Below are 27,704 nucleotides of genomic sequence, written 5' to 3'. Positions count from 1 at the left end.
CTTCCTTGTGTCAGGATCCTGAACTCGACCATCTCATGGTCACTGCTGCCCAGGTTGCCACCCACTTCTACTTCCCCTACCAATTCTTCCCTGTTTGTGAGCAGCAGGTCAAGAGGAGCACGGCCCCTAGTTGGTTCCTCCAGTACTTGTACCAGGAAGTTGTCCCCAAAAACTTCCTGGATTGTCTGTGCACTGCTGTATTGCTCTCCCAGCAGATGTCAGGGTGATTGAATTCCCCGTGAGAACCAGGGCCTGTGACCTGGAATGGAGGATAAGCCTTTACTCATGAGCCAGAGGCAGCACCACCATTTCTCATGCTGGTCATTGTGGTGGAGGAAGTTCAGGCTGGCTGGGATGTTTAGCCATTGCCGCAGCACAAGCAGTTGAAGGGAATGCCTTAGCCATGGGGTCTGGCAGCATCTGCCAAGGTTGTGTGTCTTTTCCCTTCCTTCCGGCAGATGGCGCTGGAGAGCCATTACCTGAGCTGTGTCTACAATGCATCACTGGAGCAGGGCCTAGGTGGCAGAGGGTTCTGGCTGCTCAGATCCAGAGGTTAAGTGACGTTGCATTTACTAGATGGAATGAAAACGTGGCCTAGGTGCAGAGCTGCACCAGTTCCCTCCTGCTCCCCTGCCATGGCCCATCCGTGACTCCACTTGAGCTGCAGTTAGCAGAAGGGAGTTGTGACAGGGAGAGAGATTGACCATGTGACTGCGCTGGTCCCAGCTCTGTGGAGAAGAGACAGCTGCTGCTACAGGGGGAAAATGAGCAGCTGGTCCCTTTCCTGAGAAGAGCCCATCTCCATGGAGGGGACGGGGCATGGTCACTGCCTCCCTTCCCCCCACCCCAGCAAGGAGGCCATGGGACGGTTTTGGAAAAGATGCTTTATTCATGGTTTGGCAGATACAGACGAAGTGTCAGACGTCCCTAGGGCAGACTTTTTTTGGAGATGGGGTAGCCCAGTACTGTGGCCCCTGCATGGACGGCTCATGCCCCCCGGAAGGGAACATTCAGCACAAATCCAGATTGGATTTGCCATCTCAGTCACACCCCAAGCAGCACAGCCATGGAGGGCAATGCGGCCACCTGGAGTGCTTGAGGACGGACTACGGGACCTCTGAGAGGAGCCCGTGCACAGTACAGAAACCAGAGGCAACCGCAGGGTGGCCACGAACAGAGACTCCCCTACACGGGGAGCGTCACACAAGAACCGGCAGCTCCTGGCTCACCTTGGCTGAAGCAGGAAGTACTGGTGCATGCCCGAGGAGCCCAGTGCCGTCTGCTGGGTCCTGCAGCCAGGGGCTCGCCCCAGGGAGAGGCTGGTACTGTGAAGGATTCTCAGGAGAGCTGCAGGATCAGGGCTGAGGGAGAGACCCTTCAGCGACAGCTGCCTTTTAAAGAGGAGGCAGCCAGCGTGTCTGAACATGGGACGGAGTGAGAACAAAATCTGAGACTTCAGTGAAAGTCCTTTTAAAGTGCCTTAAAAATGGCAGCTCCCAGCTGGCTGCCTCCCTGCACTGGTCAGGGCAAAGGAGCCACCACATTAAAGCGTTGACACCCTACATGGAGGCCCAGCCCTTGCTGCTGGCCGGCTCCTAGGGACGAGGCAGCAGGCGCCCATCTCCTACTGCCAAGATGGGGGCAACATTCTAGAGGCAGTCGGAGCAGAAGCATGTTCTGAAGGCTCAGCTAGCCAAGCTCTCTCCAGTGGGCCTCAGAAGATGTTGGTGCTGCCTTGGGCAGGCCCTGAACACCCTGCAAGGCCTGTTAAAGGAGCCTGGGAAATGCCCTCTCAAGAATCTGATCCTGAGCATTAACACCAGTGATAGGAGACAAGGGTCCCATGGCACATGGAGGGCCCTTCCTCCTCTCCGGGCTTCTCACTGGAGGATATTGCATTGATCCAACATTCAATTCACAAAAACACTCATCCCCATTGATTACACACACGTATAAAAAAAGACAAGGCAGCTTCCTTCGACTGACACCTCCGCACGTGTGCTGGTGCTACAGTCCGTCCCAGAGGCTTTCGGAGAGCAGCAGAAAGTGGGGGTTCTTACCCCTGGCCAGGCTCCTTGCTGACACCAGAAGGAGAGGGAGGAACAGGGAGTCCACATGCATCATTGGCTGCCTTCGTAGTTGAGCACGTAGTAGTCGTGAACGTACATCAGGACGGCTATCGGCTGCCCGATGATCAAGGAGATCCATACAGCTGCGTTCCCATAGTTGCCTCTGAGGAACCTTCCCACAAGCCAGGCCAGCGGGATCTGTGGGGAGGAGCAGTCAGAGCTTGGACTCCGAGCCTCAAAGACAGGCCGTCACGCACCAAGTGGGCAGAACAGAGCACAGATACCATGCGAGGTTAGTAACCAAGACAGGCCCCATTGCCTGGCCCATGAGCCCAAAGGCAGTGGTGGGTGCCACAGAGCACTGGGAAGAAGCCACTGAAGAAGGCAGCTACCGAAGACACGTGGACATTGTCAACTGCCTTGAGCCGACCGATTTATACTAGGGCAGGCATCTCCCTACGGTTCCATGTGGTTTGCTGCAGTGGAGAAGGCCCAGCTATGGGCACGAGCAATTTTCCAGCATGCTAGACTGGAAAGTCCCTTGAAGGATCAGAAACCCAAGGAGGCAGGTGACCTTCCTACCTCCCAGGTCTTACCTGAGCCATCATCCCCATGAACGCCCACAGCCGGAACATCTTCAGGGGCACGCTCACCAAGTACTGGAGGAGAGAAGATTCTGCATCAGCGCCACGCATGGCCCCAAGCCCCACTGCATTCCCCCAGAAGGTGAGGAGCTGCTGCTCGCCCTCCTGGATCCACCCCCCACAGCTAGGGGTGGGGAGGGATGGTTGAGCCTGCTAACCACAGCCCACCCCCAGTGTCCTCCCTTCCCCCAGGGTGGGTACCCAAGTCAGCCCAGGAGATGCCAAACTAGAGCACTGCTCTAGTCTAGAACCCGCTGCCCAGACTAGACCCCTGGAAGCATTCCCCCTGGGGACAGCGCTGAGCAGAGTTTGCCTTGTCTCCTCCCAGTGGCAGCACGCAGACGGAGGTGCTCAGAGTCCCCTCCCTCCCTCCCACGTAGGGAGCAAGCCAGGTGCCAACCTCGTGGAAGAAAGCCGATGCCAGGAACACTGCAGTCTGGGCTGTCCATTTGCTGACCCCCCTCTTTATTATCGGCTTGTAGAAGTGCCTAGGACACAAGAGCAGGAGTTAGTGTGTGGGCAGGGAGCAGAGCAGTCAGGAAAGCCCAGGTTAGCAGCACTGGCTGTTTAACTAGGCAGCGGCAGCTGATTGAGTTCTGGGAGCATCCCCCAGCCCTGTGAGGACAAGGAACTAGGTTCTTGCAGCTGCCCCTTCCCAGGAGCGTCCTCACGTGCTGACCAGCCCTGCGACGGCCCCAGCCGGAGCCTGCTGCTGTCGCTCCCAACGCAGGAGCTCAGGGTGTTCTCTAGTCGGCTTTTATCCACCGAGCTGGGAGCTCACAGGGCCTCACCTCCGCCCCGGGCGGAGCAGCCAGGTCAGCACATGCAGCCACACCAAGCCCCCAACAGACTGGGCTGCGCGGCCCTCAGCTGTACCTGAGACACCACTTGTGCACCGGGATGTTCCAGTTCTGCCAGAAGTACGTCACAGACTCAGAGTTCCTGGGGGAGAAAACCGGCATCAGCAACATCCCAGCCATGGGCACGCAGGAGACCTGGGAGCAGCACAAGCCCTCTGCTCCCAATGGCCAGTCCGTTCTGGCTGTATGCCAGCAGGGCAGGGACTATCACTACATCCAGCACTGTGGGGCCACGTAGGACTTCCCAGCTAGATGTCCAGCAGCAGGAGTGGGTGAGTTTTCACAGGCCCCCACTCCCCTCTGCCCCCAGCTACGCAGACCTTGCCGGACCGGGTCTCTTCGGTCTGGGAGGAGAAGTGCGTTTAACAGCAGCCCCATCCCGGGGGATCTGGCTGGACCAGTTTGGAGGGAAGGGCACCCCCTGCTCGCTGGCCAGTCATGTTTAGCCGGAAGAGGGGAAGGGGCAGAGGGACCCGAAGTACAACCCTGATTTTCAACTGCAGTTCAGACTAACACCCGCCGGGTTTGTCCAGTGGCTCCCCTGGGCCTGGGTTTCCCAGGCAGCTCTGGCTGCAGTGCGCGCAGGAGTGCATGGAGCTGCAGGAAGTCCCTGGCAGAGCCGATGTGCTCTGCTGGGGTCAGACTGACCCTCCTGTGACCGGGCTGTGGCCTCTAGCAGGGTCTCAGAGGACAGCGACACCCAACCACCATCCCTGGGGAGCCAGGCCCGGACCCCCAAGCCCTCATGCTTCAGAAGGAACTGGTCAATGGCACAGCCTCACGAGGGGGCAGCTGGAGGGGGGCCCCCCCCCCCCCCACACACACACACACACTTTCTTCTGAGGTATTCAGCACGGACCATTGAGACGGGACTCTCTCTCCCAGTACAGGAGCTCCCCTTCACTGCAGCATCTGCGCATGCTCCTTGGAGAGCTCCCAGCCCAGCAGGAAGGCACTGGAAGGGCTATGTAAGGGTCTTCCCAGTCTCAGGGGCTCAAGACACCCCTCACCCCAGGGGCTACACAGACAAGCCACATGGCTTCTCTACATTGCTACATGCTTTAAACAGTCACGCCTCCCATCAGGGACGAAGACAGCAGCCAGAGTCTCCAAGGTGCTGGTGCCACCAGCCCCCTGCAGCTAGCCACAATGGCTAGTTGAGTCCAAGGAGATCTCCCCCCCAACAGGGTTGTTGATACGGGCCTGGGGCCATTGGGGGAGCTGTCCCTTTCCCTCCAGACAGCTCCTCACAGGCCCCCCAACTGGATCACTGCTCACCACCAGTCCCTGTAGAACTCCCGGTCGCCAAACTGCATCACTTCAGCCAGGACGTTCAGGGACGAGTGGAAGAACCAGTAAAAGAAGATGAGCCAGATCAAGTGATTGGGGACCTGCCCAGAGAAAGGAACAGACTGAACAGACCAAGCACATTCCAGGGAATTCCCTGCTGGAGAGCAGAGCCAGCCGGCCCTGGGCATTACTGCCAGCTGCTGCCCACGAGAGGCTTGGGGACCGAATAGCAGGTTCTGCCAAGCCAGACAGGGCTGGGAGCCTGTTTCAGGAAGGCCGCCATGTCCCCAGCCCCGGAGGTAGGAGGTGAATTCTAGCTGCAGTACTCACAGCCAGCTTCAGGAGGCGCTCTATGATTCGGGAGTAGTCCATATCCTGAAAGGAGAGCTCAGCGTCAGTCCCAGCTGGCCAGGACAAGGGAGGGGGGTGGGGAGAAGGCTGCTTTCAGGACTCCCCCTACTCCCTCCCAGATACCAGCGCGCACAGCCTTGTTCCTTCAGTGGCGAGGCCGGTTTAGATACCAGACTGGCAGGAAGGGATGGGGTCCCTGCTGACCTGTTTGCTGTGTGCACGCTGAGGGCTGCTAAGGAAGCATGCACCCTCCATGGGGCATGCCACAGGTCAGCCAGGGCACCGGCCACCGGCCAGGAGAGTGGCCTTCAAGCCCGGTCAGTTTAGGCCACTGCACAGCCGGCTGTAGTGCTGCCCCGTCTGGGGCCAGTCAGCGAGTGTATAAGAACCACAGAGGGGGAGATGGCCACCTCCTGCCCGCCTAGGGCTCATCCCAACAGCCCCGCAGGAGAGGAGAGATGCACAACAGGGATCTCGCAGGAATCTGAGCTGGGGAGAGGGAATCTGTAGCCTGGATATTTACGGGGGGCAGGTCACTCACCCGGAAAGGTTTCATCGAGTTCTGGATCGTGGGGACCATCCACTGAAAGAGAAGACGTTTAGCTCTAGACAGTCGGGCTGCTCCCCCAGAGCACCAAGCCCGCCCCTCACCCCAGGATCCGGGACACCCCAAACGGTCAGCTGCAGTCACTGCCGGCTTGGTAAGTCATCCACCAGACAGCGCCTGTCCCTGTCCCTGCCCCCCGTTCATTGCCTGTTCAGCCCCTCTAGCTGCTTGGCCGATCCCAACCTGCCCCATGGCACGCTCACCTGAAGTCCCACACGCCGCCGGGGGCGTGCATCTTACTTCCTTACTCACTCTGAAGCTGGCCACAGATGCTCGTCAGGGAGCCTGTGTCTGCCCTTTGTTCCTAGGGGGTCCCCCCACTGCACCAGCATCCACTCAGTTCTTAAGGGCTCAGTTCCCTGCGACGGGAACATGGCGCAGCGTCTGCGTCCTTTGATTCGGCCAGGAGGGCCCTGGAGAGGGCAGGCTCCAGCCCGCTCCGCACCAGCTACTTGGCACCGCATGTGTCAGCCAGAGGCTAACCCTGCCGGGCGATGGCGGGGGCTCCTGCCTACCACCCCACCTCTGCCAATTTCAGCTATTCCTGTGCTTGGAGTCCCGCCCGACGTGCCCCCTCCCACCAAGAGCTGCACAGGGAATGGTCTCTGCTGCCCCTGGAGAGGAGAGGCTCCAGCCACATACCTGCTGTATCAGCCCCACCAGCAGCTGGATAAAGAAGAGCTAGAGACAAAGACAGCCGTGGTGAGATCAGCAGGGCCCCTCCCCTGCGCAGCACAGGCCCATGCAGGATGCCTGGCCGCTCAGACGCTGAGATACCTGGCAGACAGGCCCGTGAGGCCCCTCAGTGCCCACCCCACCAAAGTGGCATGCCAGGCACCCGGCCACACGGGTCTGAGTCTACCCCTGCTGCCTGTGTCCCAGCATGGCCGTGCTCAGGCCAAGCCAGGAGCCTGCTCTAGGAGACCGGCGTCCTGGAGCAATGCAGCCCCTGAGCTAGAGGGGTCTCCTGCCCCAAAGCGTGAAGCCCTCCCGCCCCCCCAGCGGGCATGCTGCTGCCTACCAGCTAGGACAACGGGGCGTTTACAGCCACAGGCATCCCCCGGGCCTGGTCAGGAGACCTCTGCTGAGACACCAGCCTTGGACCCTCCTCAGCCCACCCTCCAGAGCTGGAGTCGGTGCTGCGGGAGCAGCCACCCGGCCACGCGCTGCCAGCCCGCCGATTGGCCAGCTCCGTCCTGCTCTCCCAAGGACGGCAGAGCCTGGGCCGCCCACAATCGGCACCTGCTGAGTCAGGGGGATTGTCGCTGGCCCAGCGCTCGGAGCAGGACGGGGCGGGGCCCGAGGCTGTCTTACCATCTCAAAGAGCCTGCGGAGCAGGAAGCGCTTGCGTATCCGGGGCGAGCGAGGGAAGTTCAGCTCGTAGCAGAGCGTGGGAGCAAATAGGAAGTAGTACATGTCTGAAACAGACCAGCAGAGTCACATCAGTGACCCGGGCCCAGTGCCCGCCCGCCAGCAGGGGAACCAGGCCCAGCGCCCACCGCTGGCCGATAGTTACTGGGGTTCTGAACGAGCAGCACTGACACCACCTGCCCAGAGCAGCCACGGGCGAGGTGGGTAGCAAGCTCTGGGACAGCCCTATGGAGCAGGGCCACTGCCTTCAGGGAACCCCGGCGTTAAACCCTCAGTCGGGCTCTCCGAGAGCCGGCAGGTGAGGCTGCGGGTAGGTGCCAGCAGCCTGTCACCTGGGTCACTGTCTCGCCATGGCAGAGCCGGGAGGTGACTATTAGCCCTGTTCTCCCCGGCCTGAATTCGTCTCCTATGCTCCTGAGGGAGTTCTGGGGCCAGTTCCACGCAGCCGTCAGCGCCCGTGACCAGCTGGCCTGCCCGGGATTTCAGCAGCATCTTACTGCAGGCACTTGCTCTGGGGAGAGCTGAGAAACCCAGGTGTGCTAGGCAATAAGCACCTCCCAGTTATCACAGCCTAATGCCCCCACACCGCAGGCAGGGAGCTCAGGGCCAGTTACCTTTATAGGTCAGGTTAGCTGGATAGCACACCCCGCTCTGCACCACCTCCCCATTGGCTTTCTTCGGCCCGGAAGCTGGAAGAGGAGAGAAGACAGCCATTAGCCTGAAGGCCAGGGCAGCTGGTGCTGGGGTCACTAGGGCTGCAGTTGAGACTCGCTAGCCCCACACCATGGGAGGGGGGCAGAGACCCCCATGCGGAGATGGCAGTCGTGTTAAGGCAAAGCCAGCTGCAGCGCCAATCTCTGCAGAACCATTTGTGGCCAGGTCTGTTCCCCTTCCTGGAACAGGTGAGCCCTGCGCTCATGCATCGTGACAGACCTGGCTGCGAAGGCCCAGAGAGGGGGCTCCACTAGTTTGCAATACACATCCCCGCCCTGCAAAGGCCGTAGCAGCATTCCTGGCACTGGGGAACGGCTGCATGCGTCTGCCGCTCCAGTCACGTGGGGTAGCACAGCGCACTGCGCCAGCCGCCTGCCCACCTCCAGAGCTCACCTGGGCGCACGCGCGCAGCCTTCGCCCGGCCCCTGGCTCGGCACCACTTGTTCACGTCCCTGAAGGAGAAGAGCTTGAGGAAGAGGACGGTGTAGATGGACAAAGCGAACACGGCGCCAACTGGGGAGAGAAGTCAGGGAGCGTGAGCGACCCGTGAGGCACTGCTGCAGGGACGGCGTCCCCCGGGCAAGTCACTGGCCCTGCCCAGCCCCACCCTGGTTAGCGAGCATCTAACACTGGAGGTGAGACACCCAGATCAGGCTGTCCCTAGGGGGCCAAGCCTCAGAGAGGACCAGGGTTGAGGTCAGACAGCAGCTCCCCAGAGCAGGTCGCTGCTGCAGCCTCATCCCAGGCATCCCCAGCTGACCCCGCTCCTGCCTGGGGAGCCCAGAGACCCCATGTCCCAGGGGTCCCTGCAGTGCGAGCCCACATCTGTACACAACCAGCACTGACAGCCAGGGCCCAGGAGGGGCCCACCACCTACCTGGAGTGACGGAAGAGACCACTAGCACCACCAGCGCTGGGAAACACAGGATGGTCAGGAGGTTGAACGCATGGATGACGGAGCCGACGTTCTCCGAGATGGAGCCCTGCGGGGAGCCAGGAGACACATGAGGCCAGTACAGCAGCCCTGAGCCCTCTGCCCTACCCCTCCTCTGGGGAGGCTGCCCCCGCGGGCCTGACGACCTCCCCTCGGCTTGCCCCGGAGCACGGCCCAGCCGGGGAAGGCAGCACTCGCCCGCAGCCCGCTCGCTTTGCTGCGGGCACGTTCCATTACCCAGGTGCTGGGGCTCCCACCTGGAAACAGGAATCGCAAAAGCAGCTCCTCCCGCCCAGGGATGTGCCCCACGGCCCCTCAGCCAGGCCAGGCCCAGAACACGCTTGCAGCTCAGTCTGCCCCACAGCGCCGCTGTCCTGGGCGCGCCGCTCTGGCAGTGGGGCTCAGGCTCTCTGAAGGAGAGGTGCCTGCGTTCGATTTCTGCTCCCAACGATCCGAGCAGGGCCCGGCCCAGACCGCTCGCTGCTCCCTGGGCCTGCAGGCAGCTGAGCTGGTAGCTGGGGACACAGCAGCTGCTGGCGACCAGGCCAGCCAAGTGAGATTCGTGCCAGGGATTTTGGGCGGCAGCTTGAGCGCTCGTTCCACTTGTCAGGTTTAGCCTAACCCCGTTCACTCCTCCCTAAGCTGCTCCCCCACCCCCCCAAGTAACAAGCCTAAGGCCGCTGCTGGGGTGCACAGAGGAGGTGGAGCCAGGGCAGAACAAGGCACCGCTCAGTGCTCAGGGCAGGGCAGGGCAGGGCGTCCCCTTCCTCTGGTGCAGAGGCCAGTCTAGAGCCCCTCCCAAGCACCCCGGGAATTCTCTAGGCGGCTCCCTGGGCCCGGTTTGAGCTCCCCATTCTGGCCTGGCAGGGCCATGCCTGCAGCCTGGTGTCAGAGGACCCGTCTCCATCATCCTGCTCTTATCCTCGAGTCCCCTTCCGCCCACACATTTGCTAGGAGACTCATTTCCCCGGCCACAGGCTCCAGAGCAGCCCCCAGCCGCAGCAGCTGTAACCCACGTGTGACCCGGGCGTGGCCGAGAGCGCCCAGGGGGAAGGGGCTCACCGCTGCCAGGCGTCTCTCCGTGTGCAGGGCAACCAGCGCAAACACGTTAGCCACTGTAAGGAAAGAGACAGTTAGCACACCCAGCCCCATCGCTCGGGATCACTGCCAGGCCAGGGCCTGCTGCCGACAGCTGAGCCCCGAGTTCCCAGCTCGGCTGAGAGGAGCTGGCGAGACGCTGCCTCGCTCCCTGCGGAGTCTCCCAGCATGCTGAAGGACCGGTGCAGGGGAGCAGACAGCTGGTGCACAGGACCGGGAAGGCTGAGCCCGGCATAAGGGGCAGCAGAGACTGGACAGGAGGCCCGGGGAGCAGGAAGGCACCGAGCGATGCCGTGAGAGTTCACAGCGTCCCTGGAGTCCCACTGCTCCCAGAACAGGGGTCCTGGTTTGTCCGAGTGCTCAGCTCTGCTCTCGGGGAAGGACAGGAGGGGGTTGAGCAAGGAGAGGGGCAGAGGCTAGGAGCTTGCCCCCTGCATCACTCCTCCAGGCCGTGCTAGGGAGACCCCGTGCCCCCATCCTAGGGACAGATCTACAGCTGGGAACATTAGCTCTGGGTTCAGGACCTTCCCTTGTGACAACACTTGTATCCCTGAAGGACCCCAGCGAGCACATCGGCTCCCAGCTCAGCCAGCTCCAGACGGGACAGTGGCAGCTGATGGACAGCTAGTGACAGCAGGAATGACGAGAAGGCCAATGCAGCCGCCAGGGGCAGGTCTGAGTTGGACGTGGTTAAAGGCACCTCTGGCCCGGACGCCAGGCTGCCCCACACTAGCCAAGGATCTCACTACCGGCGCCTGGGCTTTCTGCAGCATTTGTCCCAGCGCCGTGCCTGGAGGCAGGTGGAGGAGACCGTCTGCAGGGTCCGGTGGGTTAACCGCAGAGGGCCCAGCCCTCGGGCGAACGCTCGCCACGGCCAGTGCTCAAACCTCAGCAAGCAGCATGGGCTGAGGAACGAACCCTTTAGACCCCTCCGCTAGCGCTCTGGGCAGGAGAGCAGGGGACGGGGTCTGGGCACAGATTGCTCTGTGGAGCAGCTCCCAGTGCTGGTGAATGAAGGGCAGGCCTGGGGCTCGAGCAGGATCAGTGAGACCCGTGGGGAAGCCCCTCCTCCTGTCTGGCTGCAACCCCCTGGGGAGCAAGAGCCCTAACACTGGTGATGCCAAGGGGCTGGACAGAGCCCTCAGCAGGGCACAACCCCGGCCTGTTGGAGAAGGACTGGGGGGCCCAGCGGGCCTGTCCCATCTCCAGACGGTTAGGAGAGGAGGCAGCCAGTCCCCCTGGGGCCCCATCTCAGCTCAGCCCCTGGAAGACACCGGGCCTGGATTCTCACGGACTCACCAATGACAAGGCACAAGGAGGGCCAGCTGTAGGGGTCCTTCAGGAAGAGGGAGACCACTTGGATTGGATCCACCAGGATCCCGTATCTGTAAGAGAAACGGGTCCCGGGTGAGCAGAGGGAAGCTCCCGCCTGACGTGCTGCACAGGGCTCTGGGGCTGGCTGCCGACACGGGTTCGAGTCCCCGCTGTGATCGAGCCTGCGTGGAGGAGCTGCATCCGGTGATGCCAGGGAGCGGTCACAGCAGGTCCCTGTTCCCCTCCTCCCCCCAGCCATGGACCATACAGCCCTGCCCCACGCCCAGCGTACAATGGGCGGGAGCGACGGGCTGCCGGCATCCCCAGAACGTCCTCCACAGGGACGGTTCCCTCCAAGGGGGTCTCCTGCCATTAACGCAGTTACTCGTTAGCGCTCAGGAGATTAGCGAGCAGTGGGGGCGGAGGGGCTCTCCCCTCTGCTCAGAGGGGCTGGCTTTTCTCCCAGGACTCCTCTTGGGTGTCAGGCCACCAGAGCTCATCTCGGGGCTAGTTTGCAGTGGGCTCCCATACAGTCCGGATGGGCACGGGAACACGGAGCGCTTTGCCAGGACCAGCAACACCCAGAGGCTGTGGCCTTAGCCAGGCCAGGCCAGGCCTCGGTCCAGAGCTGGAATCCAAGCCCGCACTCAGCCGGATGGGCTGATCAGACCCACACCGGGACTTTAAGTGCCCTGGAAGCAGCCCAGGACGAGAACTTACAGGCCTGAGCGGCACTCGGGACCGCCCTGAGCTGCAGATTTAAGGAAAGCCCATCCCTGTACGGTCTGAGCTCCCGACTCCGCGGAGGGGGCAAGGGGCCTGGTCCTCGGACAGGTGAGGCTTGAGAGCGGCTTTCAGAAGTTGCAGTACATGTTAGTACCACAGGGTGGCACCCCTGCCCTTAGCATGTGCACAGTGGCCGTGGCTAGCGCAGGGGCAGGCTCCCGAGCCCTGTGAGGGGGCTACGGAGTGGCCTGGGGCAGTGAACAGGGCATTAGCGGGAGGGGACTCTCACTGGGCCCACGCCAGATTTCTGTGGGAACGTGGTCAGACCTCACCGCCCATGACCAGCACTCCAGGGTCCAGGCCCCTCTCAAGCTCGGCACCCACCATGCTGGGTTATTTGTGCAGCCCCAGGCCCGCGGGGAGCAGGTCGCCCCTCTGGCACCAATACCCACAGGTGCCAGCATAGTGCCACGTGCCCGCCTCCAGGGGGTCCCAGGGCAGGCGGAGGGGTGGCAGGCAGCACACGCTCCTAGGAGGCATGTAGACAACCCCTTGCCTGGCCTTGGTGCTTAACGAGAGGTTTCTCAGGCACAGGAGTCAGGGCCCCTTGGCCCAAGGCAGAGCTTAGACAGGGCCGGGGGGCCATGAGAAGGGTCCCATGAGAGCAGGATCACTGCTTGAGGCCCTGCCCAGGCTCTCTGGGCAGGACACAGCACAGCCTGGGCACTCGAGCTGGTGCTGTTACAGCTGCGTACATCGGGGTGCCCAGGGGATGGTGCCGCCCAGAGATCACTGCCGAGTGCAGAACGCACCACCTGCCTCCGGAGGTGGCTCTGCAGCAGGTACGCACTGAGCACGGACCTTCTCCTCTAGGCCTTGGGACGGGGTGCTCCCAACTCCCCTCGGACCTTCCCCCTCGCTCTGGAGTACACAGGGTGACTCTGCAGCAGCTCACCAGAGCTCTGGAGCCTGCACCCTTAGTGCCGGCAGGGCCCCCTCCAGCCCACCACAGAGCAAGGCCCCGCTCCAGCAGAGCCGCTCCGGGGGCTGGGCAAGCAGTCCGCCCTATCTGGTATTACTGGGCAGTGGTGTGTGGCTCAGCGCGGGCAGGGAGAAGGGGTTTGAAAGGACCCAGGGCAGGGGAGCTAGTGAGCCACTGACTCAGCAACTCCTGCCACTCGTGCCATAGGTGATCGGGTCCCATCCCGCTCTGCCGTGGGAGTGTCTGCACCAGCCCCTGCCCAGCCAGAGCACCCCCCGCAGCCCGGCCCTGGGGCAGTGCGGGGTCAGCACTTACTTGATGAGGTTTTCCAGGAAGAGCCGGGCGTTGCTCAAGACCTGGAAGAGAAGGAGCCAGCGTTACTCAGGGAGGGACTAGAACTCGGCTCCTGAAGGAAGGGGGAGGATTCCACACGGGGGCTCGGCTCAGCAGGGACAGGGCTTCCAGGAGGCTTGGCTGGGGGCGGGGGGTTAGACCCTTCAGAGCGACTCACCCCAAGGGGCATCCCAGAGCCCTTCGCTGGGCTCCTTGCTTCTCCCACCCAGCCCCCCAGAAGACAGGCCTTTGCCCCCGGCAGGGCCCCAGCTGTCTGGCCATTGCTCTGTCCCTGGCGCCGATCCGGCCTCACTCCGCACTCGCTGCTTGGGAACAGGCCCGAATCCCTCAGTGGAGCCGCTCAGAGGCTGCTGCACGGGGGCAGGTCCAATCCCGGCTTACAGGGCAACTCGTTTAAGTAGCAAACAGGCCTCAGTGGGTCTCACTGCAAGCTTGGGGGCCGGGGCCACGTGTGCAGTGGTGTTGTGCCCAGCATGGCAGGGTGGGGCTGCAGAATACGAGTCCCATCCCGCCCTGTCCCCTCCCCTCGATGGAGGGCAGAGCCCGCATGGCGTTCACTGCAAGTCACAGCCTTAGGCGACCAGCAGCATTGCTGAGTCCATGGGGTGCAAACCAGCCCCCCCAGCTGTTCTCTGGGGGGCAGGGACCTGCCCCCTCCCATAGGTGGGGAGACAGGACCAGTGTTTGCTGGCTCCCGGGCAGGGGGCTGAGTGAGATCAGAGCCCCAAAGGAAGATGTGGCCCCAGAGTCAGGTTGGGGCATTTCTGAGCCCCATGGAACCTGGCTGCCCCATATTGAGCAGAGGCTTGGCTGGTTTGCCAGTGCCCAAGACATGGCACTTCAGCCGGACCCTGCGTGCGCTACCCTGGGGCTGGCTGGGCTCGGCTCCGGGACGGTACCGACCCCGGGAGTTCAGGAAGTTTTGAGCAAGCACCTGTTTCTCCATTTCCTGTGTTCGGGCAGGGAGGCCGGGCAGTCACATGCTGCTGTGTCCCTCCCCACCGCACAACGGGGTGTTCAGACCCTCTGTCCACACTTGCTCCCGGTTGGGTTTGACTTGGGAGAGGACAGCCACTTCCTACCACGGAGCTCAGAGCCACCACCCAGCCCCTTCCGGCAGCCTGGCCCCGGGCGTCTGCAGTGCGGCTCATTGCCTGGAGAGGTTCCCTCGGCTCACTCCTGCTCGGAGCTCTCCCTCGCCTGGGCGAGGCTTTGTGCCGCAGCAGCGGCCCGTTCCCCAACCCCACAAAGGGGCCTTGCTGCACAAGGCCGACCCGCCGGAGTCAGTCACGTGGCAGCTCCTAGTCAGGTTAACGCATTCGCCCTCCCGCTGCCGGCAGCTCCAGCCCCACCCTGCTGCTGCTCAGCACTCCCATGCAGCCCGCGGGAGGCAAAGGTCGCCGGGCAGTGAAGCAACAGGGACTGGTGCGGTGCCAGCAGCTTGAGGGCTGGTTACTGCAACTGCTTGGTGAGCTGCCGGGAACCCAGCAGCCCGGCACAAAGCACCCGCTGCGGGTGAGCGCTTACTGGCTAGGTGCCAAGGTTCCTGCCCCAGGGCGCTTGTGGGGCAAGATGGAGACAGGCAAACCCTGCAAGAGCTTGAGTCTCACTCCCCTTCACCAGACGAGACCCCTCAGGCTGCTGCTCCGCCTCCCCTCCCCACAACAGCTGGCTGTCAGGGGTCGCACAGGCCACACTCCCGGCACGTTCCAGGCCTCAGGGCTGGATGGTGTACCCAGCCTCGCAGGGGTCGGTCAGGTCTATGTGCAGCTCCAGACTGGGGCTTGGGGGGGGGGGGCGAAGCTGCCACCCAGCACAGGTAGGGGGTTGCCAGTCAGCTTTGTCCAGCACAGGGACATGGGTCTCTGGAGTCTGCCCCAGCCCTGCGTGGCTGGTAGGGTCTGGGGTGGGAAGCAACAGAACACGTTCTGCCCCCCACACCCGGGCCTGCGCCGCAGGCGTCACCACCACAGCTCTGGGGAGACTTCACCTGCCCGAGGAACTGAGGGGTAACAGCCCCCACTACAGGCCCTGTGCTGGCAGGAAGGCGTTTCTGTAACCGCCGCACGAGTCACTTCCAGATCCAGCAAGAGCCTCTTCCCTCCCCCACCCCCATGTCCCAGTGTCCCAATCTAGACGGGAGCGCTTGCATCACAAGGAGAGAAGTCAGTACAAGGGCCACTGCCAGCACAGGACGTGAGTCATGAGTGAGATAAGAGGCCACAGTGCGTGCTGCAGATCCCGGCTTCCCCAGTCCCCTTTGGAAAGGGTCAGAGGCCTTCAGCCAACAAGCGTTTCTCCTAAGGGGCCAGCAGGAGACCAGGTTCCTGCAGCTCCTCCTGCCCGACCTGGTGTCGCTGCCTCCCGGGGCAAACAAGTCCCCTGATGCACAGAGCAGAGTCCAGCCGGGCTGCTCCGCAAGGCTCACGGGTGCTGCCTCGGGTCGGAGTAGGCAGGGCACCCAGGGAGCAGATCTGCCGGCCAAGGGTCTGTGCAGGCCTGTGCCAGGCTGGTTCAGGCACAGGGTGGCCTGGATCGAAGTGCTGCTAGGCCACTGGGGCCTGTCATGGTCCTTGGATCCCAGCTGGAGTCAGAGGCCACTAGAGAAACCAGAGGCCCCGATGCAGGAGTCCCGGAGGACACTGGGGCCGAGGTCTTGCGCTGCCGGGGGGAGAGCGGCAGGCGGGTGCTGAAGCAGGTGCAGACAGCGGTGCCCATTATGGAGCCCGGGGCAGTTCCACCAGCAAGGAGGAGATGCTGCGACGGGAGGGAGTCAGACGTGGAGCGCTCACTAGTGTATTTCCTGCTGGCCCAGCACAAGGCAGGGCCCCTTCCCAGGGACGGGGCAGCCCCGGTGGCCAGACAGCTCTGGCACCGTACGCAGCGACGGGGAGTTCATAGAATATCAGGGTTGGAAGGGACCTCAGGAGGTCATCTAGTCCAACCCCCTGCTTAAAGCAGGACCAATTCCCAACTAAATCATCCCAGCCAGGGCTTTGTCAAGCCTGACCTTAAAAACCTCCAAGGAAGGAGACTCCACCGCCTCCCTAGGTAACCCATTCCAGTGCTTCACCACCCTCCTAGGGAAATAGTGTTTCCTAATATCCAACCTGGACCTCCCCCACTGCAACTTGAGACCATTGCTCCTTGTTCTGTCATCTGCCACCACTGAGTTCGCTCCGTGCCACGAGCGAGAGCGAGTTCTACCACAAGAGCAGCTCTGCTGCTGCCGCCGCCGCCAAGTCTCTTCTGCTCCCTTTCCCAGAGGATCAAATTAACCCAGACTCCGGATTAACCAGTGCCCCGGTGCACCTGTCCTGGCTGCAGAGCCACAGCCAGAGGGGGGCATCAGACAACTCCCCCGAACAAGCTCTGAAACCTGCCGAGCGGGTCAGCTGCCGAACTGCTCCTCCGGGCAGAGCCCAGCGCGCAGACAGGCGCCATCACGGCACTGCCGCTGCTACCCACTTGGTGCAATTTGGTCTGGAACTGCCCTGCACCTGAGGACTGGGCTAGGCTGTTACAGGTGCAGCGTCTGGCCGGCTCATGGCCGACTGCTCCGCTCCAGGAAAGCCATCTCCTTGCACAAGACAGGGCGCTACAGCCAGCGTGTACGTTTGGGCATTAATGCCCAGAGGAGCAGGTGCCAGAGAGCCAGGCTGGCCCCCAGGTACCAAGCCAAGCCGAGACACCAGCCTTCAGCCCTCTGGATGAGTAACACCCCGGCACGGTGGGGAGAAGCGGTCCCTGGCCCCCCCAGTGCAGAGGGCCCAGATACTGCTCACACTCACCAGCATGACCACACACCAGTTCAGGATGCCCCGGTAGTTGCTATACCCACTGGACGAGCTGAGCAGAGACTCCTGCACCTTGTGACACCTGGAGAGAGAAGTCAGAGACCCCAGCAGATTATACAAGTCCCAGTGACAGGCGAGGACCCCACCTCTCCCACGGGAGCCCAGCTCCAGCCCCCCCCCCCCAACACCCGCAGACATCCCTCAGTGTGCGCCACAGGGCTCCAGCTTTGATCGCGTGCAGGCTACGTCCTACTAGGACCAGCTGGGACATCACCTTCCCATTCACCATGCCCCAGGCCAGCCCGTGACCACAACAGCTACTGCTTGTGTGCAGAGCGAGGGAGTTCTTGCCCTCTCCTGGCATGGCCCAGCTGGTAACGAGAGCTGGCCACCACGCAGCCCTGTAGGCCAGGGACCCCAGAGCTACTCACACCGGGGGACACTTCCTGGGGAGCTCCAGGAGTGGAGGACCAGGAAGCTAAAGGAATGGTCACAAAATGTTTAGACTTTCCTGAGTCAGACTCGGAGGCCAGAAGAACCCACCAGGTGTCTCGTCTGACCTCCTGCACATCGGAGGCCACATGCTAGCCCCACAGGCTGGAATCTGGACCACGCCGGGGGGCAGCCAGACAGCCGCCATCTGATGACTGTCCTAGGACGGTTGGTGGGTCCCAGTTTGGTGGGCAGTTGGCCACCTCAGCAGGATGGAACGGGTGCTGGGGGCTCAGAGGCACTGCAGCAGGGCAGGTGTGGGAGAACCTGGCACTGTTTCTGCTGCAGAGTTAGGGAACCGAAGTGTCCCGAGCTGTCAGGAACAACAACCTGAGCCCGGCACAAAGGGTCTGTCTGCACAGCCACTACACCTGGGCGGCTGGCCCATGCTGTGTGGTGTTTCACTGCAGTGGAGATGGCTGGGCTCGGGCCTGGACTCCAGGTCCGGTGACGTGGCAGGGTCCCTGACTTGGGCTCCAGCCCAAGCCTGGAAGTCTATAGAGCAATGAAAGCCCCACAGGCTGAGCCCCATGAGCCCGAGTCAGCTGGCACGGCCCAGCCGCGGGTGGTTCTTTACTCTGTAGACAGCTCCATAGAGCTTCAAGCTGACAACTGGCTCCCCGGGCGCCATGGGGCTCTCCCAGGAGTGGCAGCTTTTTCAGGAGCTGCTCCAGACAGCGGAACGAACTCCCCCCAACTAAGGGCCATCCCAAACCTCCCCACCTTCCGCTCTGGGTGCTGCTCTGCCAGACCTCTGCGGAGACACACAGCAGCAGGGACATCAGAATCTCTACCTGAGGGAGACCCCGCACGGTGCCCTCTGCTCCCCTGGGGTACGAGACCACACAGGGCAGATCAGTCACCCTGCTACGCGCACCGCGGGAAAGCGCTCGGATACTCCGAAAGAGTCACTGCAGAACAGAACCCAGCACTGCGCTCGCTCCGGTCGCTGCAGGCATCGCCAGCGCCAGAGAACTGAGCACACAGCACAGCGGGGCGCTGTTTTCTGAGCCGCCTCTGCCGGGGGTTCAGGGACGGCCAGTCCCCGCAATGGGGCAGTGGCCCATGGCCAAGAGCCTCACTCCCTCTCCACCCCATCGGTCCCCTGCGTAACCTATACAACGTCCCCGACACCCAGAGATTGAGCAAGGAGTCTGGTACTGGGACATTAATCACAATCTCTTAAGTGACTGGGTTAAGCCTCTTGGCCAGCCTCAGGAGCCATTCACGGGACGGGAGGGGAGTGTGCCACTAGCCAATAGGAAGCAGGAGCAAGACCCTTCCCGCTCACTGGCGGTCAGCCTGCTCCGGATCCGGGAGAGCGTCGTTCACATCAGTGATGGGCTCAGGGGAGGCTTGTCCCTCTTCCCTGCCCTGGGGACAGGCCACCAGTCCAAGCCTGGCTTGGGCAGCAAGGTGGGACAGAGCTTGCTATTCCCTCCCACCGTGAGCCTCGGGGAGGAGTTTCACCACCCGGGTTAGCGATCCCTTACGCACTGCTGCTAGTGCAGACGCCATGCTGCAGAGCAGGGGCAGGCGTGCACCACCCAAGGGAGCTGCTGCAGGGACCAGGATACATGGCCACACGTGGCACAGGCCCTAGAGGAGTACAGTGGTACCCAGTCCCCACATGCTGCTGTGACAGCAGGGAGAGGCCAGACCCTCCCCCCCCCCCCCCCCCCCCCCCCCCCCCCAAAGAACACCCCGCTCCCCGTTCTCTGAGGTGGTGGTATGTTGATTCAAGGCCTTCCAGCCCCGGGAGCCGGCAAGGCTTGTTTGAGTCGTGCGGACAGGGCGTAAGGCCCTGCTTTCACGGGGGGGCAGTATTTAACGAGGGTAACCACGTGTGGGCAGCGGTGTCCTGCCATGTGGATGGTGCACTCCGGGCCGGCACAGCATTGGCCATGGGACTGGTCGGCAGTGCGCCAGGAACTCCAAAGCGGACAGCACAGCCAGGGTCAGAGGTCGGACGAGAAGCAGCCGCTAGAGGGAATCAGATGGAGCCAGTGCCGGCACCTGCCCGGGGACACCAGTCAGCTGAAAATCCTGCTCATGGCAGCTACCTGGCCAGACACAGGGGGTTAAGCTCAGCTGGGGCCAGAACTTGGCATCAGCCCAAGCCAGATTGGCAGGGAACCGACTCCTGTATCACCTTACCTAGAAGCACTTGAGCTGGGATTATCCCAGGATCAAGGCAGGGATATCCCACCGAGTTTCCCCACCGCTAAGGGCCCGGCTGAGCCTCTTACTAGGAGAGAGCCGGACAAGTCGGAGTCTGCCGGCTGCTGGGAGAGCAGACTCGGGTTTGTGCGGGTCGAGCCGGCTCGGCCCTTTTCCTGGTCCAACACTCAGGAACTCTTCTGCATGTGAACGCTAGGCGGCTGCCCGCTCTCCCCATCCAGGGCTTGGAGAGTGATGCACACAGCCAGGTCTGCGGGAAGGCAGACAGCCGGCCCCCCTCTGCACTGGTGGATGCCAGACGCAGACTTGCCTTTCCAGAACAGCCACCCAGAGCCACCACTGCGGGGCTAGGACAGCAGCGAGGGGCGGTAGGCAGTTTAGATCCCTGCAAGGGTTTTCATTGACTTTAGAAAGGGTTTGAATCATTTCTAGGCACCAAATTTAGACCCTCCACTTTCTCCTGCAGCGGCAGGCTAACCCACGCGAGCTAGAGCCAGGGCAGGAAAGGCTGAGCGTAGGCTGCAGGGAGAGATCTGCCTCTGTCTGGGGAGTCACCATAATGAGGGACAGGAGTCTCTGGCTGACTGTCCTGAAGGATACCTCTGTTACAGCCAACCAACCAACCTTGTGTGCACTGTGGTTGCTATTTTAGACAATGCAGTCTGATGAATTGACAGCTCTACAGCTGGTGTCTGGTCCCTAAGAACCAAAGCCAAGAGGTAAAGGACTTGCTCGGAGTCAGCTGAAGTGGAACCCAGGTGTCCTATGACACAGACACGCCATCTTTAATCGCCTGTGTCCACATTCTACGGCAGCACTTGTGGTACGTCCCCAGGGAGCCGAAAGAGTATTCAGAGCCAGAAAGATACAATCCGGTGGGGACGGGATTAAGAACCCTGAAATACAGCGAGAGGCCTCTGAGTCCAGGGCAGGGTCTCTTCTGGACTGTCTGAGCAAGAAGATTAAGGACCCCTCAGCCCACACTAGCTAGAAAGTCAGTGGCCATCCTCAGCACTGCAGCTTCCAGCAGGGTTCGGATTCCTCTCCTACTAGGTCCCTCCTGGCTGGGACTCGCTCTCCAGGGTGGAGGTTTCCCTGTAATCCTCAGAGAAAGAACAGCCTCTGCACCCGCTGATCAAACCAACTGATGTTCTTTTGATCATAACAGGAGCAATGTCTCTCCTGGCTAGACTACAGCCGTCTGCGCCTCAGCATGTAACAGTAGGGGGCTCCTGCTGTCAGAGTGGATGCCACAGGATGCCTCTGAAGAAGGCTCTGCAGGAATGGCTCCCTTCTTACCCTTCACCCGTTCCCCTAAGGCAGCGCCTGCCCTGCCAAGAGAAGTCAAGTCTGACCACCCATTAGCCCTTTGCCGTCCATAACTCATGGAGCGCACAGGATTCTCTTTAGCCTTGTGCCCAAGGCAGAGGGACCAGAGCTCACTTAGCTCCAGGGTGAATAAAAAAAGTGTTTTAAAAACAAAACCAAAAAAATTAGGTTTTCCCCCTCAAATCTGATTTAAATTTTAAAAAAGTCATCTAAAGATAGTTTTAATTAATATACATTATAGCTCAAAGATCTCAACATGGAATAGGGATTATAAATTCTAATTCTACAGCATGAGAATATATTCATGTCATGTTTAAGAAAAGTTTTGTAAATGAGTTCCGGATTAGGGACCCAATCTTATGGGGTTCCAGGGGCTTCTGTATATTTAGGTTAATCTTTCTATCTACCCAATGGGACTCTGTGCTCAGTCTAGGAGACACCATCAGAGATGCTTAGTTTTGCAGTTCTCAGACTGTGGATTTGTGTCTCCAGAGATAACATGCTTGTTAACAGCAAAAATGTTTTTAAATAGAGAGGTGAGAAATAACAGACCTGAACCCTATTGTCCCTCTGCAAATTTGTGTACACAGAGTCAATCCCTTACCTCTCTGTAAAAGTGCAAAGTCTCAAAAAGTTCAATGACTACAAGATTGGCGGGGGCAGAATAGATCTGGACAAGGAGGAGATGTTTGGAGATAAATGTGAGAAGGGAGGGACAGGCAGTAGAAACAAAAGTGAAACTGTTTGAGCAGCATATTCCAGAAGTCTTCAGGTCTTTCTGAGTGTAGCCTTCATTGATTTGAGATCTACCATACCATTCTCTCACTAGAAGGGAAAACCTAAGGTGGCAGTTTGGGAATAAGAACCATTCAAGCAGTGTGTTTGCTGATGATGTTTTAAAGAAAGTCAAACCAGGGACCGGTGGAAGTCTAGGGTGACCAGATGAGAGACATGAAATATCGGGACGGGGAGGGCGCCACCGGAGCATAGGAAAAATTGGTGGGGGCTGAGTCCCCCGCCCCAGCTCACCTGCACTTCCCGAGCTGGCTGCCACATCCTGCTTCTCCCCCCTCCCTCCCAGCACTTGCGTCGCCGTACAGCTGATTCACGCAAGCCTGGGAGAGACAGTGGGGAGGAGGAGGAATGCAGCGTGCTTGGGGAAGAGGCAGGGCCAGGTCGAGGATTTGGGGAGGGATCCAATGGGGCAGGGAGGGGGCGGAGCCAGGGCTCAGTTGGGGGCACGGGGCGCGAGCCCCCTCCGCCTGTGCACCGGAGGGCAAAATATCAGGACAATTCGCGTCCCGACCGAACATCAGTCGGGACCTGGGACAAACAAGTAAATATCGGGACAGTCCCAATAAAATTGGGCCGTCTGGTCACCCTATGGAAGTCACTTAAGCACTTGGATTCAGAGACTATTGAAGTGATAATCTCACTTTTAACAGCAGTAGCTTCTTCTGCCGGTGTAGAAAGAATATTTTCTTCCTTTGGACTAATTCATTCCAAATTGAGAAATCGTTTGGGACCTGAATCATAGAATATCAGGAGGTCATCTAGTCCAACCCCCTGCTCAAAGCAGGACCAACCCCAACTAAATCATCCCAGCCAGGGCTTTGTCAAGCCGGGCCTTAAAAACCTCTAAGGAAGGAGATTCCACCACCTCCCTAGGTAACCCATTCCAGTGCTTCACCACCCTCCTAGCGAAATAGTGTTTCCTAATATCCAACCTAGACCTGCCCCCCTGCAACTTGAGACCATTGCTCCTTGTTCTGTCATCTGCCACCACGGAGAACAGCAGAGCTCCATCCTCTGCGGAACCCCACCCTTTCAGGTAGCTGAAAGCAGCTATCAAATCCCCCCTCACTCTTCTCTTCTGCAGACTAAACAATCCCAGTTCCCTCAGCCTCTCCTCATAAGTCATGTGCTCCAGACCCCTGGTCATTGTCGTTGAACTCACAGCCCTGGGTTTAGCCGGCCGATGCTCAAGCCACTGAGCTACCCCTCCCCCCGTGGCCTCTTGTCCTCCCTCCAGGAGGGACTCATTTGTTCTCTCCAGTCTTAAGACCAGCCTGAGCTCAGAGCAGAGGCTGGCTGGCGCCGCCTTCGTACAGGGCCTAAGACAGCGAGGCCCTGATCTGGGCTGCAGCCTCTCGGCACTACGGTCAGCAATTAGCTACAGAAATGCAAGGGCCGTCTCCAGGTGAAACAGATCCTAGACCTTCAGCTCGGCTCGTGCACATGAGTCAGTTTGCTTGGGACCAAGATTAAGCAGCAGATGCCGTCATGTGCTTGTGTTCTCTGTGCTCCAGATTTGGCAGCAAGTCTCACACGCTGGGTTCTATTATCAGCCTCCAGCAGGCAACTCACCGACGTCAGCTGAGCAATGCTCCAGGCTCATGCTCCCTCTGTAAAATCGCTGGCTCCTGTGGGGCCTGCGACTGCACCTCCCCACGCTCCCTCCCTGACACTAACTGGGAGGAGACAGGGCTTCAGGTCACTGCTGGCATTTCTGCTTCAGGGCAAGAGTCACTCCCCTGCCTGAGACAGGTGTACGAGCCAATCAGCTCCCTCCTTCCAGAAAGGGGGCGGGAGTAGAGGAATTCCTCCCGTGCAAGGTGGGAGACCGGATTAGGAGACCAGTGTGGAGGGTAGGTGTACAGTAGCTGTCATAACTATAAAGGGAAGGGTAACAGCTCTCCTGTGTATAGTACTATAAAATCCCTCCTGGCCAGAGACCCCAAAATCCTTTTACCTGTAAAGGGTTAAGAAGCTCAGGTAACCTGGCTGACACCTGACCCAAAGGACCAATAAGGGGACAAGATACTTTCAAATCTTGGGGTGGGGTGGGGGTGGGGGGGAGAAAGGTGTTTGTTTATGCTCTTTGTTTTGGTGAGTGTTCGCTCTTGGGACTAAGAGGGAGCGGACATCAATCCAGGCTCTCCAAATCTTTCTGAACAAGTCTCTCATATTTCAGACTTGTAAGTAAACAGCCAGGCAAGGCGTGTTTGCTTTCTCAACTTGTAAATTACCTTTTGCTAGAGTGTTTATCTCGGTTTGCTGTAACTTTGAACCTCAGGCTAGAGGGGGTCCTCTGGGCTCTAAGTTTGATTACCCTGTAAAGTTATTTTCCATCCTGATTTTACAGAGATGATTTTTACCTCTTTCTTTCTTTAATTAAAAGCCTTCTTTTTAAGAACCTGATTGATTTTTCCTTGTTCTAAGATCCAAGGGGTTTTGGATCAGTGTTCACCAGGGAATTGGTGGAAGAGTCTCTCAAGGCTACCCAGGGAAGGGACTTAGCACATTGGAAGTGGTGGCAGCAAAAGCAGATCTAAGCTGGTAGAGAAGCTTAGAGGTTTCCATGCAGCTCCCTACATCTGTACCCTAAAGTTCAGAGCGGGGAAGGAACCTTGACAGTAGCGCACATGTTGGGTCCCCACCCCAGCAAGGCCAACGGTTGGTCCCACTGTCCCAGGCACCAGGGGGAGAAGAGATGCCCAAGCTGCCAGCACAGATTGAATTTGTACAGCGAGGAGAGAACTTGTGAAATCGCTGTTGACAGACCAGCTCAGGGAATCCTGGAGAAATTCACCTCCCAGGATGCTGCTGCTCATTCCTGGCTTTGCTGAATGATCCGAGAGGCAGAGAGGAGAGGGCAGGCATGCCAGTCAGAGCGGAGACCAGGCCGGGAGCCTTGCCGTTACGCTCATGGAATGTCAGCATAGCTACTGCGCCCAGCGCTCTGGGGTCTCGACAGCATTTCCCAAGCTGCGGGGCATGACCCCAAACGGGGTCCTGCCATCAGCAGAGGGGGTCACAGCAATCCCTTGTGGGCGGAGGCCACCAGTTTGCGCCGCACAGCGTGACCTCACGTGCGTGGTACGTGCAAGGCCCCAATGCACAGAGGGTGCCGTTTTGTAGAGCATTCTCCACACAGTGCGACCTCACGTGTACAATATGTATGAGGTCACACTGAGCGGAGGATGCCGTTTTGTAGAGCAAAAACTGGCATGATCCATGCTGTCTGGGAAGGAAACTGTTCATTTAAACGGGGTTTTCCAGCAAACAGGTTGGGAACCCCCCATGGCCCCCGCCCCCGTGAATTCACAGAACACCCAAGAGAGTCGGACTTCACACCCAGCAAGAGAAGGGAACAAAGTCACTTCGCGTCTAGAGACCAGCACCATGAGCACCCAGCACTATCAGGAGGGTTGAGAGGCAGAGTTTCAGGCCAGCCAGGACCACCAGATCCCCTAGTCTGACCTGCACGTCACAGGCCACCAGCACCACCCCAGCACTCACAGAGCAAACCCAGCTGTGGAGAGGAGACTCACGGCAGCCTGGCCTGGTGTCTGCCACAGACAGAGAACAGCAGGGACCCAGGGGCACCGGTCCCCCGAGGCTTCCCAATGGCAGGGCAATGTCCCAGTGAGCTACACCCAGCTAACCCTGGCACGTGACCCGCACACTGCAGGGGAAGGTAACCCCCCCCCCCCCCCCCGGTCCCCGCCAGTCTGACGGGGGGGGGGGGGGGGAGAATGACACACCCCTGCCCACGTATAGATCAGGGAGACCCTGGCATGTGAGCAAGAACCAGCAAGAGAGGAGGCTTGGTGTCAGCTCAGAGCCCTGGTGCCAGCTCAGAGCCCTGATTCGCCCTGCCTAATGTCCCACCTCCTGCCATCGCCCTCCCTGATGCTTCAGAGAAAGCAGAAACTCTCAGAATACACTGGGGGGTAGGGGGGAATCCCTTCCTGGCCCCTGCTGATGGCTGGCTGAAACCCTGAAGCAGGAGCTTTGGGAACAGAAGACACACACTGGAAGAGAGCCCCAGGGTTGCAGAGCTCTGTCCCCCACCATCACAGGCAATCGTGTCATACAATCGCACGGTTAGTGCCGCCCCGGAGAGGCTCTCAGATGGCCGTGGAAAGCTGGCCAGTCAATGCTGCTCTCTCCTCCCTGGTTACAAGTGCTGATTCGCCTGAGAGGAGGTTATAAATACACGGCGGATGCTCTAAAAACGCCACCACCACATTCTGGGATTGTAGCTCTCCGGGGGTGGTCCCAAGAGACCAGCCCCATATTAAGATGTGGTCCTCACTTTACAGCCTGGGAACCCGTTAGAGCAAATACCTCCTGCCTGACAGCCGGGATTACCTCCCTCAGGCTATAAACCAGCCGTGAGCAGGAGCAAGGCAGGAGCCCTGTTCCAGCAGCCGCTTTGGGGCAGCATTTGATACGATGTCACAAGATCCCTACCAGGGAAGTTCACTCTGGCTGGCTTGGATACAAGTGTTGCCATGTGGCCTGAAACTGGCAGAAAAAGGTAAATAAAGGGATGAGGAATGGCAACATGGCCAGGCCTCAAGAGATCTGACCCGAGTCAGGGCCGGCCTCCTTTACAATGCTAATCCTTCCCCAAACCCCTTCCCCACCTCTCAGCACTCCCCAAACACTAGACAGCCTCAGCGCTCTCCCCTTGGAGCAGAGGGCAGGGGCCATGCACAGGACACTGCGATCAGAGGAGTGGCCAATGCAAGATCCAGATTAGAAATATGGGCATAAAACAAAGTGGAGCCAAGTAGGCGAGACGCTCACTACACATTCGGGCACCAATGGCATAATCAAGTCGGAGCGTGGGGACAGACCTGTTCTGTGCAGAGGGAATTTTAATTCAGGTCGTTGACCCACGCTCTAGGCTTATCTGCACGCACAGTTCTCTGCTCCGGTGGCAGAACTGCGTGAGTCAGACACATAACCAGACAGCCTTCGACATTGTTAGGGTCATGAGTTAACACCGTCACAACACTCCAGCGAGACGGGATCCAGACTATGGGGTACGAGGGCACACAGGAACACCAGAGGGCTCACAGGCATCTCCCCCACAGCTCCCAGTGTGGGGGGCACTAGATATGGGGGGGCAGGAACTAGTATGTAGGGGCAGCACTAGGTGTGGGCTCTGAAGTCTGTCCCATTGCTGGAAGAGAGGACAGATCACCCGAGCTGGAAGGGGCCACAAGGGGGGAACCCCCTGGGCACCTGGGGCCAAAGGAACACTGGGGGGGGGGAGTTCCTGAGGCTGGGGCCCATGGGGACAGTCCCCATGAGGGCCTGGGCTACAGGCACCCTGGACCAGACTATAAGGGGCCCCTAGCCCCCCCATGCACAGCACCCCCATGGGACCCAAGCTACAGGAGCCCCGTGGGGGGTCTCAGGGGCCCCATGGGGGTGAAGAGACACAGGCTCTCAGGGGCCCCTAGGCCCCCCATGCACAGCACCCCCATGGGACCCGAGCTACTGGAGCCCCGTGGGGGAGGGACCGGGACACGGGCCCCCCCTTACCTGAAGTCCCCGCAGTTGTCGGGGTCGCTCTCCGGGGGGGGCTCCGCTGCCAGCTCCGGGACCCCCCGGGGCGGCTCCGCCTCCCGCTCGGGCTCCCCCTCGGCCGGGCTGCCCGCGCTGGGCCGCCGGGGCCCGGACCTCCTGCGGCGGGAGCCGCCCGCGCCGCGCTCCCCCATGCCTGACTCTGCGGGGCCCGCCGCGCCGGGAGCCGCGTCCCCGCCGGGCTGCGTGAGCTGCTCGCCGCGCCCC

The 27,704-nt window shown here is 60.3% G+C and overlaps 1 protein-coding gene across 1 annotated transcript; it reads right to left on the bottom strand.

The window, feature by feature from the left end:
- Positions 1 to 219: 219 nt before the first annotated feature.
- Positions 220 to 27,638, bottom strand: DGAT1 (diacylglycerol O-acyltransferase 1). The gene is made up of 17 exons (XM_026647130.2): positions 27,456 to 27,638; positions 17,106 to 17,193; positions 13,276 to 13,316; positions 11,238 to 11,323; positions 9,903 to 9,955; positions 8,784 to 8,889; positions 8,300 to 8,419; positions 7,807 to 7,881; positions 7,136 to 7,239; positions 6,464 to 6,502; positions 5,756 to 5,797; positions 5,194 to 5,238; positions 4,852 to 4,964; positions 3,590 to 3,655; positions 3,114 to 3,201; positions 2,666 to 2,728; positions 220 to 2,267 (listed from the first exon to the last, which is right to left on the bottom strand). The coding sequence occupies exons 1-17, from the start codon at positions 27,629 to 27,631 to the stop codon at positions 2,121 to 2,123; spliced, it is 1,452 nt and encodes a 483-aa protein (XP_026502915.1). The 5' UTR covers positions 27,632 to 27,638; the 3' UTR covers positions 220 to 2,120.
- Between the last annotated feature and the right edge of the window lie 66 nt (positions 27,639 to 27,704).

This window comes from Terrapene carolina, unplaced genomic scaffold (assembly GCF_002925995.2).
Source record: "Terrapene carolina triunguis isolate 2854851 unplaced genomic scaffold, T_m_triunguis-2.0 Scaffold58, whole genome shotgun sequence".
Lineage (NCBI taxonomy): Eukaryota > Metazoa > Chordata > Testudines > Emydidae > Terrapene > Terrapene triunguis.
Note: the sequence above shows the minus strand (reverse complement) of the source record. Positions and strands in the feature narration are given on the sequence as shown.

Coding starts and splice junctions, on each gene's coding strand:
- DGAT1 (XM_026647130.2), bottom strand. CDS start 27,631: ATGGGGGAGCGCGGCGCGGGCGGCTCCCGCCGCAGGAGGTCCGGGCCC. Junction 13,317..17,105: donor ACTGGTGTGTGGTCATGCTG/GTGAGTGTGAGC, acceptor CTTCTCTTCCAG/GTCTTGAGCAACGCCCGGCT. Junction 7,882..8,299: donor GGCTGCGCGCGTGCGCCCAG/GTGAGCTCTGGA, acceptor CTCCTCTTCCAG/CTTCCGGGCCGAAGAAAGCC.